This window comes from Brachyistius frenatus, unplaced genomic scaffold, assembly GCF_029030835.1.
Source record: "Brachyistius frenatus isolate BFR_SWC_R1_liver_20210118 unplaced genomic scaffold, ASM2903083v1 Contig_9, whole genome shotgun sequence".
Lineage (NCBI taxonomy): Eukaryota > Metazoa > Chordata > Actinopteri > Embiotocidae > Brachyistius > Brachyistius frenatus.
Window position 1 is genome coordinate 1,789,023 of NW_027210608.1, and position 16,579 is coordinate 1,805,601.

Genomic DNA, 16,579 nt, shown 5'->3' on the forward strand with positions numbered 1-16,579 from the left:
GTTCCCAAGTTTTTAAAGATGCCGAATGCTTCAAGATGAATTTTGGCAAACTGGACATAAAGTATAAAGAAGACAACTGAGATGATTTAATGGTACAGTGTAACACAGAGGCCAAAAAGTACAACACCAGTGAAGCAGTTTACCATCTTCTTAAATCCTAAGTACCCAAACCCAGATTCTTAAATCGCTCAGAAATGTTTTTTGTTTTTTTCTTGCTCCTACAGTTGAATGTTTGAGCTCCACTGTGTAGAATAGCTTCAAACTGGAAGGCTGTTTTCACAATCATATGCTGAAGGAGGGACATTTCTCTGTGCTCACTGAAAGTAAGATTTTGAAGGGCAGGCCTAAGAGAATGATTTGTGATATCAGATATTGTTTGGAAGCCGATCCGTGTCCAGTGGACATAGTTGACAGTGATGTAGGAAACACGTCTTGCGCCCAGCAAGTCAACCAAATAAATTTGCATATTCAAACATTGGAATTTAATAGATCTCCTTTTAAGGATTTAAGGAAAAAAAACAAAAACGATTTTTTTATTTTTTTATTTTTTTTTAAAACTTTATATACACATTTGAATACGTTTGATCTCGTTCTTATAAATAGTAGGCAATCAATAAAATAATATTACTGGATTTAAAAAAACAAAACAACCTCAAACAACCCGACGGGTTTAATTTTGAAGGTCCAGACCGGAAGTGCCGCTTGTTATTGATGTTACCGACTGCTTCGCCCGAACAAGACTTTCTGTCACCGGTATTCACTCCTGTCATTAAAACATCACCACGACAGGACTCGGCTGATCAGGTGGGTCTGATGTAGATAAAGAATAAAACACCGGAGAAGGTCGTCGTCGACATGTTTGACGTTCAGCTCGTGAGTTGGCGAAGTTATCAGCTCGAGCTAGCTTTCCGACAGCTCGAGCTCCCGCTAACTTTAACGCCACCTTCAGGAAACAAAAACAAAACAACACACAACATGTCGGTGAACTCTCCGCGTAACGTTGGAGATACGCCGGTCGACCAAAAGCTTTCTGCCCTTTGAGACACAGTTTCATGATCGTTTACGGAGTTACTGACACGCCGTTAGCTCGAGCTAGCTGTGCAGCTAAAGGGTGTTGCAGGAGAAGTCTGGTCCACCTCGCGGACTCCTGAAGGCCCACAGAGGGTTGGATAGTGTGTTTAGTGTGTTTCATGTCAGCCTGCTTCAGTTTACTTGATCAATAACGTTCATAGCTTCTAGTCATCTGCTATCGAACAGCTGTGAATCACGTGACGTCAGACATCAGTGACGCGTGACGTCCCCTCGTTGTGCGCTTTAACTGTGTAACACTTGGCCGGTGTGTCTCGGTGTGTGTGTGTGTGTGTCCGCGGTTGCAGGAAGCACAGCCATGTGCAGCTGTGTACGGAGCTCCAGGGCTCTGTCCCCCGTCCTGCACCCCAGGCTGCTGCTCCCTCGGACGGGGTACAGGCTGTCCGGCAGGGCCCTCCACGCCTCCCCCCGCTGGTTGGCCGTCAGCAGAGACTCGCAGCTCCCACTGCCCGGCAAGGCGCGGGTTGTGATCTGTGGAGGTGGCATAGTGGGGACATCGGTGGCCTACCACCTGGCCAAACTGGGATGGACCGATATCGTGCTCCTCGAGCAGGGCAGGTGAGATAAATGTCCCATTCAAGGTGTTACAAAGCGTCAGGTGGCCTTTCAGGGTAATAAGCTGCGGTTGGGCCTCGTGTTGGCGGGTTAAGTCGGCCTGGAGACAAACACGAAGTTCCCTCAAGGTCAATCGTCTCTAATGTCATCAGCCTGAACCCGACATTGTTACTGGGTGGAGCAGGTGGAGGGAAAAGAGAGAGTTTGAACTACAGTGCATCCAGAAAGTATTCACAGCGCTTCACTTTTTACACATTTTGTTATGTTACAGTTTTATTCCAAAATGGATTAAATTCATTTTTTCCCTCAAAATTCTACACACAATATCCCATAATGACAAAGTGAAAATAGTTTGTTTAAAATTTTTGCAAATCTATTAAAAATAAAGAACAAAAATATAACACACACAGCCTTTGCTCAATACTTTGTTGAAGCACCTTTGGCAGAAATTACAGCCTCAAGTCTTTTTGAGTATGATGCTACAAGCTTGGCTCCTATTCTTGGGCAGTTTCTCCCGTTCTTCTTTGCAGGACCTCTCAAGCTCCATCAGGTTGGATGGGGAGCGTCGGTGCACAGACATTTTCAGATCTCTCCAGAGATGTTCAATCGGGTTCAAGTCTGGGCTCTACTGGGCCTCTCAAAGACATTCACAGAGTTGTCCCGAAGACATTCCTTTGTTATCTTGGCTGTGTGCTTCGGGTCGTTGTCCTGTTGGAAGATGAACCTTCGCCCCAGTCTGAGGTCCAGAGCGCTCTGGAGAAGGTTTTCATCAAGGATGTCTCTGTACATTGCTGCATTCATCTTTCCCTCCATCCTGACTAGTCTCCCAGTTCCTGCCGCTGAAAAACATCCCCACAGCATGATGCTGCCACCACCATGCTTCACCGTAGAGATGGTATTGGCCAGGTGATGAGCGGTGCCTGGTTTCCTCCAAACATGACGCTTGGCATTCAGGCCAAAGAGTTCAATCTTTGTTTCATCAGACCAGAGAATTTAGTTTCTCATGGTCTGAGAGTCCTTCAGGTGCCTTTTGGTAAACTCCAGGTGGGCTGTCATGAGCCTTTTACTGAGGAGTGGCTTCCGTCTGGTCACTCTACCATACAGGCCTGCTTGGTGGAGTGCTGCAGAGATGGTTGTCCTTCTAGAAGGTTCTCCTCTCTTCACAGAGCAACGCTGGAGCTCTGTCAGAGTGACCATCTGGTTCTTGGTCACCTCCCCGACTAAGGCCCTTCTCCCCCGATCGCTCAGTTTGGCCGGGCGGCCGACTCTAGGAAGAGTCCTGGTGGTTCAAACTTCTTCCATTTACGGATGATGGAGGCCACTGTGCTCATTGGGACCTTCAATGCTGCAGAAGTTTTTCTGTACCCTTCCCCAGATCTGAGCCTCCATACAATCCTGTCTCGGAGGTCTACAGACAATTCTTTGGACTTCATGTTTTGGTTTGTGCTCTGACATGTACTGTCAACTGTGGGACCTTATATAGACAGTGTGTGTCTTTCCAAATCATGTCCAATCAACTGAATTTACCAGGTGGACTCCAATCAAGTTGTAGAAACATCTCCAGGATGATCAGTGGAAACAGGATGCACCTGAGCTCAATTTTGAGTGTCATGGCAAAGGCTGTGAATACTTATGTACATGTGATTTTTTTGTTTTTGATTTTTAATAGATTTGCAAAAATTTCTAAAAAAAAATATTTCACGTTGTCATTATGGGGTATTGTGTGTAGAATTTTGAGGAAAAAAAAATAATTTAATCCATCTCGGAATAAGTCTGTAACAAAACAAAATGTGGAAAAAGTGAAGCGCTGTGAATACTTTCCAGATGCTCTGTATATGAAGTTATACTGGATCTGTAAACACAACGGTGGCTTTGATATTATTCTGATAATGCTTTATTGGCAGACTTGGTGCAGGAACAACAAGACTGTGTGCTGGCATTGTCAGCATGGCCAAGCCTATTTCCATTGAGTGTCAAATGGCAAGCTACTCCAGTAGCCTTTACCAGCGGCTGGAGGAGGAGACGGGAGTTAAAACAGGTCAGACATGACATGATTTGCTTTGGTACTAATCATGAAGAGAAAGGTGGACTATATCACTAATATTATTATCCTTAGTGCAAATAAATTAATCTGAGCAGTAACCAGATGCATATCAACATGTGTTCTTTATTTTATATCTACTTTTATACCATATGCACTTTTATTAAGGCATAGTTAATATGATGAGTTTAAAACATACAATGAAGCAATCAGTTACAGTTCACTCATGACACGATATCTCAGTGCAGTAGTTTTTACAATGATGCAGCTGAAACATGTACATGTGGCATACACTTCCAGACATTTTCTACTTAACTCCAAGGAAACATTCGAATTATTGCCTTAAGCTGCAACGATTACTTGATTAACAGAACATTATTAACCAACTATTTTGATGATCTTCTTATAATTTGAAGTAAATTTGAATTGAAAATAGCTCAAATTCTTTGAGTCAAGCTTCATTAATGTGATTATTTTTTGGTCAGGAGAAAATAAGACATTTTAGGCTGCACCTTGTGATTTGGAAAACATTTGGGTTGAAATTTGTAAACATTTAAAAGACCAAACTGCTAGTTGATGAATCAATTATCGATAGATTAATAAATAGTGAAAATAACCGTTATTTGCAGCCCTATTTGGCATAAAACTAACTGTTTGCCCAATGCTAAATTCCCCTGCTGTATTTTAACGTGTGTGTGTGTGTGCGCACGCGCGCGTGTGTGTGTATTGCAGGTTATGTGAAGACGGGGTCTTTGTGTCTGGCGCAAAATCAGGATCGCTTCATTTCTCTGAAGCGCTTGGCATCAAGACTCAAGTAAGACCTCGAGTTAATATTTCTTAGAAATACTTTTGGCAATGTCTACAGCCTTGAGTGTGTGTGAATAAGATTGCATCTGCTTTGCACATGGAGAGACACAAATGTTGTAAAACTTCATGTCTGGCTGCCAGCTGAGTTGTCTGCTGATTTAAAAGCCTGAACCCTTTCACCCTTTTCTCAGGGTAATGGGGATCAGCTGTAACATCATTAAACCAAAAGAAGTGGCCAAACTCCACCCTCTTGTTAACATTCATGACCTGGTCGGGGCGCTCCACCTCCCTGCAGATTCTGTGGTGTCTCCACCTGAAGTTAACCACGCCCTGGCTGTGGCTGCTGCTGGACAAGGTAACTTAAAATCACAACTTGGCTTTTACTGTGGCTCGTCTTCCCTTTTCTCCTTTTTTTTTTTTTTTTTTTTCCCCTCCTCCTTCATCCTCTTGTGTTTCTTACCCTATCCAGGGGTCCAGATCCTGGAGCGGACCAGTGTTCAGCAGGTTCTGGTGGAGAAGGGTCATGTGACAGCTGTGGAGACCGACCGGGGCTCCATTGAGTGCGACTACTTTGTCAACTGTGCTGGACAGGTAAACCTCCGCGTGGGATTATGTGATGCAAATGACGACGCATCATCAAGCCCCAGTGACGGCTTAGATAAGTGAGCTGATTAGTCAGTGAGCTGCAGTGTTTTCCTGCAAAGAAATCAGCGTGTGTAACGCTAGCATAAGCAGCTATCAGTTTAATGCGGTTCACTACAGTCAATAGCCCATGTTCAGCAGGTAGACATGTTCACTCCACCTGTTTCTGCTCCAGTGGGCGTACGAGCTGGGTCAGGCAAGTGAGATGAAGGTGTCGGTTCCCCTCCACGGTTGCGAACACTTCTACCTCCTCACCAAACCTCTCCAGGAGCCGCTGTCACCGAGCACACCAGGTCTCCCACGTCAAACACTCACCAAAATTCACTGCTTTAGCTTGAAATGTTAAGATTTTAAACTTCAACTTGCTTTTACTTTCGCCAGCTAAAATTATGTCTGTAAAAAAGATTCTGATTTGTTTCTTGGCATAATGTCTGTTTGAATAATTTATTACAGACTGTTTGACTGCAGCAAGCATCTCCCAGCCTTTTCCCTTAAGAAAAAAAAAACCTTTTCTTTCAGAAAGCACCGGGGCACAGATCCTCCTCATTGATAGCGATAATATGCTAAACAGGAAGATTTTATTTCATTTACTGTTAATATTCATTTTTTGTCTTCACGTCACATGAGGCTTCAAACAAGCGCAGAGGAGGTGGTCTAACTAACTGTGTGCGTCTCGTCTCCAGTGGTGCTTGATATGGACGGCAGGATATACATGCGGCCGTGGCAGGGAGGCATTCTGTCAGGAGGCTTTGAGAAGAACCCCAAACCCATCTTCACCGAGGGCCGCAACCAGCTGGAGATCCAGAACATGCAGGAGGACTGGGATCACTTCGGTAATGGAGGCTGGGATGGAAAACAGGGAGGGGACATTGCCTTAAATTAATATATGTACGTGTGTGTGTGTGTGTGTATGTGTATATATATATATATATATATATATATATATGGCATATTGATTTTCATATTGTTTATAATTGACCAAATACACAGTAAAAAGGAAATATGTGATCATAAGAAGTGATTTTGAATGAGGTCCTGGTGTCGTCAGCAATATTCTGTGTACATTTTTAACTTATTTTCAGCTGCAGAGACAAATGAATTGTAGAAAAAGCAAATGGATCAATTGATCCCCTCAGCTGTGATGGATGCTGCACAGATGCAAAGTATACACTACAGCATCTCAAATGTACTTTATGGATGTGAGTGAAGTCATTTATTATTAACAACACATTTGCAGTTGCATCCCAATCAGTCAACACAGAACTACACACAATACAGGCAGTGTTTTAGTGGTTGGAGATGATTGCAGAAATGATAGTTTATTAAATAACATTATGTCGACCTGGACAAACATGCAGCAGCAGTTTCAATGTATCACCTTCAAATATCTTGGTTTTATAATAACACAGAGCATCTCTATTTTTAGATACTCTGTTTATGCTCTCTTCAATGTTTTTGACACACACACACACACACACACACACACACACACACACACACACACACACACACACACACACACACACACACACACACACACACACACACACACCACACACCTGTCCCTTGGCCTTGGCCTCATGCAAGTAATCTGAGATTCCTCATCCGGCCTGACAGGCTGTCATGTCGCTGGACCTTTATCACCAGCCGACCTTGAACTGCAGCAACACACATGGCCAAGCTGATCTTCCACAGGCTGCTCTGCACTTCCAGTTACTTATACATGTCCAATATTATCTTTTAAAAGTGGGACTCGAAAATAGTGAGTCTCATTAATGTATATGAAAGAAAAATTAGACCGAACCCTAGTTCACCTTTTTAAAGCTGCAGCGATTAGTCACTTAAACCATCTGTCAACTGACAGAAAAATAAGCAACTATTTTCTTAGTCACCTTTTATTAAAGTCACGATTTAGGCTTGATTGGCCAAAATCTCCTGGTTACAGCTTCTCACATTTAAGGATTTGCTGCTGTTCTTAATATATGTGATTGTAAACTTAATATTTCTTAGATTTTAAAGTTTTGTTCAGACATTTGAACACGTCACTTTGATGAGCTTTTTTTTAAATTTAAAAAAAAATTTTTTTTTACTGTGTATTGAACATTTATAGACAAAGTGATGAATCGTGTAATCAAGAAAATAGTCTGCAGCTTGTTCAATAATGAAAATAGTTGTTAGTTGCAGCCCTCTGGAAGTCTCAAGAGTTTGCGCTTTTATTATGTTACATCACAAGTAAGTAATTAAATGAAGAAAGCAAGTTAAACCTTGTATGTGTTGCATTGTGATATCGGTAAGTGATGTGAGTGAGTCCATCGCATCTCTCCCAAATTTTTATGTTGCTGCCACTGGGTTGTTTTTTTGTTGGACACATGCTGAACTGTTGATAGAGCAACATGAGGAAAGGGTGCAGTTGTTGCTGTACAGCAGGAGTTGAAGCTCCTCCAGTATTGTTTTGTGGTGGTTTGGCAAGAGGTGATTTTATTTTAGGACCGGAAGAGGAGAGAAAACAAGTCGCAGCCTCGATGATGTGGCAGGAAGCTCTGGGGTTGTAAATGTTGGGAAAATTGAGGCTGACCATGTTTATGTTGATTACTGCATATAGATGCATCACTGATTTAAAAAAAAAAAAGCACTTTGGTGGTGTGGAGATGCCGTCTGTTGAGAGATTGTACGCTCCTGTTGTCTTCCACCTTTAGAGCCGATGCTCAGTGCGCTGCTGAGGAGGCTGCCGAGTCTCGAGTCAGCCGAGATCCATCAACTGGTCAACTGTCCTGAGTCCTTCACACCTGATATGCGTTGTCTGATGGGGGAGACGCCGGGCCTTCATGGCTACTATGTGCTGGCTGGGATGAACTCCTCGGGCCTGGCCTTAGCTGGAGGGGCTGGAAAGTAAGAATGAGTATAAGTGTATTTGCCTACAGTGAATGAGAGGACAAATATTAACAAATGGTTTTGGGAGCTAGTATTTTACAATAGTTAGAAGGTCAACTGAGCTCATTAATTTCAGTGATCAGTTTGTGATGTGCACCTGCTTTGATTACCTGCCGTGTGGTTTCCAGGTACCTGGCAGAGTGGATGACCTACGACTACCCCACTGCCAACGTCTGGCCGCTGGACATCAAACGCTTTGGGAACCTGCAGAGCAGCCGGACGTTCCTGCGACACAGAGTGATGGAAGTCATGCGTGAGTCGTGAAGTCTTTCCAGATTATATGATGAGTGTTCAGTTCATGATTTGAACCAGACAAATGTGCTACAGTCATCTGGGCCTGAGTGTACAGTTTAAATATGCATTCATATTGGAAAGAAAAATGCTGCTGCAAAGTGGAGAAGAACTGTTGTTCACCTCTCCTGTACACTACAGGTGACAAGTGTTCGTAATGATGTGTAGTGGGTTTTAGTTTTACCCTGGTGTGTTTTAATCGTACTCTGGTACCTATGCTTCTAAATTGTGTGTGTGTGTGTGTGTGTGTGTGTGTGTGTGTGTGTCCGTCCGTCCGTCCGTCCGTCCGTGTCCGTCCATGTGTGTCCGTGTGTGTCCAGCGCTGCTGTATGACCTGAAGGTTCCTCGGTGGGACTTTCAGACTGGGCGTCAGCTGAGGACCAGTCCTCTGTATGACCGTCTGGACACCCAGGGAGCTCGCTGGATGGAGAAACACGGCTTTGAAAGACCCAAATACTTCGTTCCTCCGGGGAAAGGTACAGATCACTGAGCAGCGACACACAGCGTTGTCTTCATTGAGCCTGAAGAATCCAGAATATTTTATTACGATATGTTTTTTTACGTCATTTTCCATCATGGGTTAAGAGAAACCAGGTTTTCATAATAGAAAAAAACAAAAAGACAGTATGTTATTACACTCTTATGATCAGTTCCCTCCTCTAGCAGCAAGTCTACTTATCAGTGAAATCAGATGTTACTTGGTTAAAAACTTGTAGATGTTTTGGCACTGATGTTACACGATAAAAAAATCATTTGCATACAGCTGATTTGGTAAAATTTGTATAATTAAACTGGGTTATCTGTCCTTTGTAAAGCAGGTGATTTCACTAAAATGCTGTGCTCTGTTTTGTTGTTGTTGGACATCAGCATTTTAAAGTTTAAAAGGATGCCCAAAGGTTTTTAAGGGATTTAAAGAGCAGCTTTTACATCTTACAGCAGGAAATGGGGAACTTTGTAATGAATGAAAACACCTGATGTGATCTGTTTGTTTGTCATCGTAGATCTGCTGTCTCTGGACCAGAGTAAGACTTTCTACAAGCCCGACTGGTTTGACATTGTTGGTGCAGAGGTGAAATGCTGCAAAGAGGCCGTGTGTGTCATCGACATGTCCTCCTTCACCAAGTTCGAACTGACTGTGAGTCATAATACACTATGGACAACTTCAAATCTTATGAATATCTGTGAAAAACATAATGTTTTTTTCAACATTTTGCAATTCTTTGGTTAACTGGGAGCTACTGACGCAGCAGCAAAGTATTTTCTCTTTTTAAACGAATGCATTTCAGCTGACAAGTCCACTGTGTTAAAGTAATTTAAGTGGAACTCTCTGCTTTGTCCTGATGTGTCAGTCGACGGGGGACCAGGCTCTGGAGCTGCTGCAACATCTGTGTGCCAACGACCTGGATGTCCCTGTCGGACACATCGTCCACACCGGCATGCTGAACGAGAGGGGGGGCTACGAGAACGACTGCAGCGTGGTCCGCCTCAGCAAGAACAGGTTGGAATCATCTGTGCTATAATAGTTTAGATATTAACGATGGACATTTGAATTAACTCTCATTTCTGTTCGCTCTCCAGCTTCTTCATCGTGTCTCCGACAGACCAGCAGGTCCACTGTTGGTCCTGGATAAAGAAACACATGCCCAATGACCCACAACTCCACCTGGAGGATGTCAGCTGGAAATACACAGGTAGTTGGGCTCTGCAGGGATGTCACCATGTCGTGCCCACGCTATATTCAAGGGTGAAAGCTATGCATGAAAAACACATTTTTTTAATCTTGAGCAGCTAGTCTCTGGTCCCATTCATGAACATGGTCATACATTGGACCTTGTTTTATCTTTTGGTATTTCTGTAAGCATCAGTGAAATTTGTGAAGCAATGTTCTCGGACCACAAGCCCGTTATCTTTGAAGCAGTAACAGCTTCAGAGTTATCTAAAGAGAGTTATATAAATAGTTTTTAAATGCTTTTAGAGACACGCCACTGTTTTCTACTAATCAAACTCCCCAATCGCACCTTTCTCCAGAGGATATTTTAACTCCACCTAAATCTTGATAGTGTCGCCCCGCTGAGGTCATACTACCTCAAACCTGGTTAAATGAAGCCACTCGGGCAAAGTGCAGGAGGGCTGAGAGAAAAAGGAAGAAAGACAGACTCCATGTGTCCTTTGAAATCTTAAGGAACTCCCTCACAAACTATCAGAATGCAGTTAAGTCTAACACTAACCCTTAAGTTACAAACAGCTTCTTCTCCGACTTAATTCCAAATCACTGCCACAGGCCTACAATTCTCTTCAACACCTTAAACTCTGTTATCAACCCCCCGATCCCGTCATGTTCAAGTATGTCTCCGGCACAGTGTGACACCTTTCTTAGGTTCTTCCAGGATAAAATCTCAAAACTTAGGTCTGGCGTTACATCCCATTACATTGATCCAACTAATTCTCCCACTTCCTCTGCCGTGTTGGACCACTTTGAGCCCGTTTCCCTCACAGCTCTCACTAAAATTGTTGATCAACTAAAAACTACAATGTGCCACTCTGACATCATCCCCTCAGGTCTCTTTTAAAAAGGTTTTTGTTGAAATCGGACCATGTATACTGTCAGTTATCAACAGCTGTCTGTCTTCAGCTCATGAAGAAACCTAATTTGGAGCCCTCTAACCCATCCAATTAAAGACCAATATCCACTTTGCCTTTTCTGTCCCAGATCTTTGAGAAAGTTGTATTTTAACAGCTTCAGTCTTTTATCAGTTTTAATGGCATCTGTGATGTTTTTCAATCTGGTTTTAGATCATCTCACAGCACTGAATCTGCCCTTTTAAAAGTTTTGATCAACCTTTTACTCATTGCTGATGCTGGTGATCCCGCATTTTGCTTTGACTTGATCGCTCTGCTGCTTTTGACAATGTTTTAAGTCCTACCTGTATGACCGATCATTCTGTCAACATGGGCAACTGCTCCTCTCAACAGGCCCCCCCTGATCTGTGGGGTACCGCAGGGGTCCATTTTGGGTCCACTACTGTTCTCACTCTATATGCTTCCTCTTGGATCCTTTTTCCAAAAACAGAACATTTCTTATCACCTCTATGCCGACTACATTCAAATATACCTTCCCCTCAAATCTGGAACTGCCTCTATAAATTCAATAATGAGCTGCCTGATGTCAAAAGCTGGCTCTTGCTAAATTTTCTATGCCTCAACGAAGTTAAAACAGAGATCCTGCCAATCAATCCCTCTCACCTTTCAGCTGCTATACTGGACAGTCCCTCATTGTGTCTTGGCCCCATGGCAACCCACTGTAATTTCCATGTCAGAATCTGGGTGTGATTTTGGACTCATCTTTTACACTGGATCTCCAAGTTACGTCCGTTGTCAAAGTCGTGTTCTTTCAGCTGAGAACTTTAGCTAAGGTCAAATCCTTTCTCTCCTCGAAAGACCTGGAGAAAGTTACTCATGCTTTTATCTCCTCTAGGTTGGACTATTGTAATTATTTGTATGCTGGAATCGGCAAAATTCTTTTATCACGCCTTCAGTTGGTGCAGAACTCTGCAGCGAGACTTTTAACCGGTACACGCAGGCATGAACACATTTCACCGATCTTAAAATCCCTTCATTGGTTACCAGTCCAGTACAGAATTCATTTTAAAATTGTAATGTTTGTTTTTAAGTGTCTAAATGGAGCTGCCCCAGTCTATCTGTCCGACCTGCTGCAGCCCGATACCCTACCGCGCTCACTCAGGTCTCTCGACCAACAGTTTTCAGTTGTTCCTTGAACAAAATTGACGACCCGGGCCGACCGTGCCTTTTCCGTTGCTGCCCCCAAGCTCTGGAACAACCTTCCCCTCATATTAGGTTGTCATCCACTTTACCAGTGTTTAAAAATCTATTTATTTTCCCTGGCCTACCCACTTTGATCTTAACTTGGCACTTTTGTGTGATTTGTGTTAGTTTGTCTTGATTTTAACATTACTTATTTTTATTAATCCAGTCTTCTCGAATGTATGACTGTTGGTCTATGTGCAGCAGTTTGGGCAACCTTTGTTGTGTTTTAAAATGTGCTACACAAATACATTTTGATTTGATTTACTCGCAGCTTTAAATCTGATTGGACCGCGTGCAATGGATGTTCTGGCTGAGCTGTCGTACGTTTCTATGACACCCGACCACTTTCCCTCCATGTTCTGTAAGGTAGGATGGCTCGTTTTCATAAGCGGTTGTTTTTCTGTCCGTCTCCTCACATTACCGGGAGCAGGAACTGACCATGTTTGTGTGTCTTTACAGGAGATGAGTGTGGGCTACGCCAATGGGATCAGAGTGATGAGCATGACTCACACCGGAGAACCAGGTTTCATGCTCTACATCCCCATAGAGGTGCAACACTCACACTAACATTATCTAGTCGCCATTTGACAGGCTGGTTGTTAAAGTAACCGTCAGATACATACCTCAGGTCTTAAACAACCCAGGACTGTGTTGCATGCAGTGGGATTCATCCTTTTTAAAAAAAATTTAAGCTCTCAACTACCTGGTATTCCTCAAACTATTTGTGTTAAACAGTGTTTTGTCATTGCGTTGTCTTACTTTTAAGATACCTAAACCCAGACACTACGATGCAGAACTCCTTGTCTCTGTGGTTTATTAACATGATGGAGGTTCAGCAACATACAGGCTGAGTTCAGCACAGCATTTTCTTTGATAGTGGTGGGTTTCGATGTCAACAGCCATTCAAATGATTGTGCACCTTTTAGAAAGTTGATGGCAAGGAATTTGGTTTTGTGTCAATTGTGATTCAGATCATTCAAAAGCACAGCCTGAGAATGGCTGACCCATTCATGGCACAATGGTCAAAATAATCTAAAAATCATTCCAAGAGAAGTTAAAGACGGATGAGGGAATCTCATGTGGTTCTGCCTTGGCCAAGATGCTATAAACTGCCTCGGCCAAGATGCTATAAACACACAAGCAGTTTTTCAGGACAAATTGTCAACTTGGGAAACCAGAAAATGTGGAAAATGCCTGCATCCAGCTGCATTAGTGACGGCTGGGAAGATGTGCCACCACTTCCAAAAGCTGATGGATGATGTGAAAGTGTTTTAGTTTGTCTGGAATCAGACCTGCTGTAACTGGAAAAACTCCCACAAACGCACTGGACATGATCCATCTGCATACCAACGCTCTACTGCACCACAGACGGATCAGTGCTTTGTGCAATAATTACTTTCTCTGATGACTGATTTGGCTTTGTTAGGATTCACTCTGTAAGCAGGCGGTGTGCATGAAATACGTCTCAAACACTTTGAGAAAAAAAACTTTTTTCACATCTATAAATATTGACAAAACCATATTTGTTGTGGGTTTATTGTTAAAGGTTACAAGCCATATCATTCTATCATATACTAACTTCTGCTCAGAAATCTGAGTAATGTAATAGTGTTAGAAAAATGTCATTGGAGGGTTAATAAAGCGCTGTCCTGTATACCGCATCAAGTGTAACGTTGGTATGTCCCTCTGCTCTCTGCAGTACGCGCTGCATGTGTACAACGAGGTGATGTCCGTGGGCCAGAAGTACGGCATCCGTAACTCGGGCTACTACGCGCTGCGCAGCCTTCGCATAGAGAAGTTCTTCGCCTTCTGGGGTCAGGACCTGGACACCTTCACCACCCCGCTGGAGTGTGGACGGGAGTTCAGGGTCAAGTTTGACACGGTCTGTTCAGCTGTGTGACCATCTGATCTCAGTCTGTGTGGAGACTTTTAAATGGCAATATGTTTTCAAAGCGTCTTCTTCTTAGCAAAGGGATTTTGACAAAGCAGAGATTTAGTATGTTTGTTATTAGCCCGAGAGAGGGAGAGCAGAATAATAAACGGCGCCTCGTCATCTGCTTCGCTAAAACCTGTCGACGTCTTGAGTTGTAGTCTTTGCCAGCATGTGGAGGACAATCTGTCACCAGGCTGCACCTGCAGGCACGACAGGTGGCACCGTGAAGCAGCGGGGGTAAAGTTTACCATCAATCTCATGGTGAAAACAGTGGAACATCAGGGATGCTCTCTGCTGTCAGCACAGTATTGATGGGAGCAGCTCACAGTTTAAAACTGGTTTCACAGACTGTTTTCAGATGAGTTGATGGTGGTCTTTTAAAAACATTAGAAATTTAGAGGCAGTGATTTTGTGTTGCTTCTGTATGCATCCTAACAGGCTCCAAAACTGTGCAAAACTTTCTCTCACCGTAACTTCCTCCACTGCTTCTACTTCCTCTCTTGGACCTTTTTAAACCCCCCCCCCCCCGACCCTGCGTCCTTCACCAACTTCTTCTCTCCCCCTCCCCCGTCTTCCTCCATCAGGACACGGACTTCCTCGGCCGTGAGGCGTTGCTGCAGCAGCGTCAGGACGGTGCAACTCGGCGGTTCATCATGCTGGTTCTGGAGGACCACGACACCGAGCTGGACCTGTGGCCGTGGTGGGGCGAGCCCATCTACCGTAACGGCCAGCTGGCCGGGACGACCACCAGCAGCGCCTTCAGCTACACCCTGGAGCGCCACGTCTGCCTGGGCTTCGTGTCGCCGCCGCCGGGCCCCGAGGGGCTCCCCACGCCCATCACCCCCGACTTCATCAACCGAGGGGACTACGAGGTGGACATAGCCGGCCAGCGCTATCCGGCCAAAGCCAAACTCTACCCCTTCAGCTCCCTCTTCACCCAACAGAAACGCCGCAAGGAAGACATGGAGCTCAGCAACCTGCAGGGGAAGTGATGCCGAGGAGTAGTAACTCTTTCCTCTTTCACTTCACCTGATCCACTCCTGCTGTGACCTCGCGGGTGCCGGGTACATTTCTTCCCTTTTATAGCTCCTCATAACAGGGCTGTATGCACCGTCACTTTCTGCCCTGCATATGTTTAGTTTCCGCGTTGCATCTCCTTCTTTCAAAGTGCAATATTTAAGAGGCACCAAATGCTTGAGCTGTCTCAAATACAGAGCTCCTGCCATCTTGTTTTCCAGCTCCAGCCTGCTTCACACTCGAAGACAGTCCACACAGTCTCATGGCTGCTTCACTGACAGCCCATGGTTAAGTGCCTTGTCAAGGCAAGATCAACATCGCTGTTCAGGACTTTGTGACTCTGTTCACTCCTGAAGGGATTCTCACCGACAATCTCCTCCAGTAGCGTTCGAAGCTTCCACACTTCAGTCTGGATGAGTTGAAAGCAAACGTCAGTGCTGATCTGCAGATGCCTGCGCACACGGTCGACGGAGTGGCCGACACTGTCGTCATATCTTAAACTGTAAATTTGCTGCTTTAAAGAAGACGATCGATGCGATGTAAAAAGCCTAACTCTGATACTTTATACTTTCCACTGCCGCCTGTCCCGCTACATCACACCTGACAAGGAAGGAGGTTTACCCTCCAAGAAGCAGCCTGGCTAATCATTAGTGAACCAGTGTTGTGTGTGTCGCTCATTTCTCCTCTTCCGGTCCTGTTGAAAAAGCTTCCTTAAGTAAATCTAAGCGGCTTCTTTTCCCCTGTACAACATCTTTATCATCAGCTGTGAGCTGCTCTCCAGTCGTCTTGCCGTGTGGATCTCGTGGTTATGTATCATTTACCGTAATATAACCCGACCTGTTATTTATGTTTTGTGGTCTTTGTGATGCATCGTTGCACTTTTCGATGCACAGGGTTAGCTTCGCTGATGATGTGTTGAATATGTGTCTGATGTTCAGTGGACTGTAGACGAGGGAAGGGAGAGGAGCTGTAACCCAGACGTGTCGTTGTTTGGAGTTTATCATATCATGCAGTTTTGTGTTGATCCACAGTCTAGATGTTTGTGTAAAGGGAGGACGTGAGTGCGATTTGAAATAAAACGATGTATTTTTGTATAGCTAGTGTGTTTAAAATCTCTATTTTCAGTACTGCACTTTTTTTTTTTGCGACATCAGTTTCGAGTTTCTATCACCTGCAAAAATCATAATTATCAGTTCATTCTTGCAGATGTCCTGCTGATTGCGCGTCATGTCGAATGCTTTCTTCTATCGTCGTATCGGCAACAGTTGTCCTACACGTGCATTTCAACACTTCTGAAAGTAATTTGGTGTTTTTTTTTTTTTTCTCTTGCCCCCCTTCAGAGGTCAAAGGTCAGGCAGAGCAGCAGGTCTGGAGCTGGTAGGGATTTAACACGGCCACTCCAGCAGTTCAGCAGCAGTGCTGCTGTGAAGGTAAAGCTAAGGTAAGAA

At 44.0% G+C, this 16,579-nt stretch overlaps 1 protein-coding gene across 1 annotated transcript; it reads left to right on the forward strand.

The window, feature by feature from the left end:
* Positions 1-697: 697 nt before the first annotated feature.
* Positions 698-16,227, forward strand: pdpr (pyruvate dehydrogenase phosphatase regulatory subunit). Its single transcript, XM_069690323.1, has 18 exons — positions 698-804; positions 1,377-1,647; positions 3,549-3,682; positions 4,418-4,499; positions 4,684-4,847; positions 4,962-5,083; positions 5,310-5,427; positions 5,818-5,967; positions 7,831-8,023; positions 8,194-8,318; positions 8,677-8,832; positions 9,358-9,491; positions 9,706-9,854; positions 9,935-10,047; positions 12,453-12,547; positions 12,641-12,730; positions 13,881-14,063; positions 14,699-16,227. The coding sequence occupies exons 2-18, from the start codon at positions 1,388-1,390 to the stop codon at positions 15,104-15,106; spliced, it is 2,676 nt and encodes an 891-aa protein (XP_069546424.1). The 5' UTR covers positions 698-804; positions 1,377-1,387; the 3' UTR covers positions 15,107-16,227.
* The last annotated feature ends 352 nt before the right edge of the window (positions 16,228-16,579 follow it).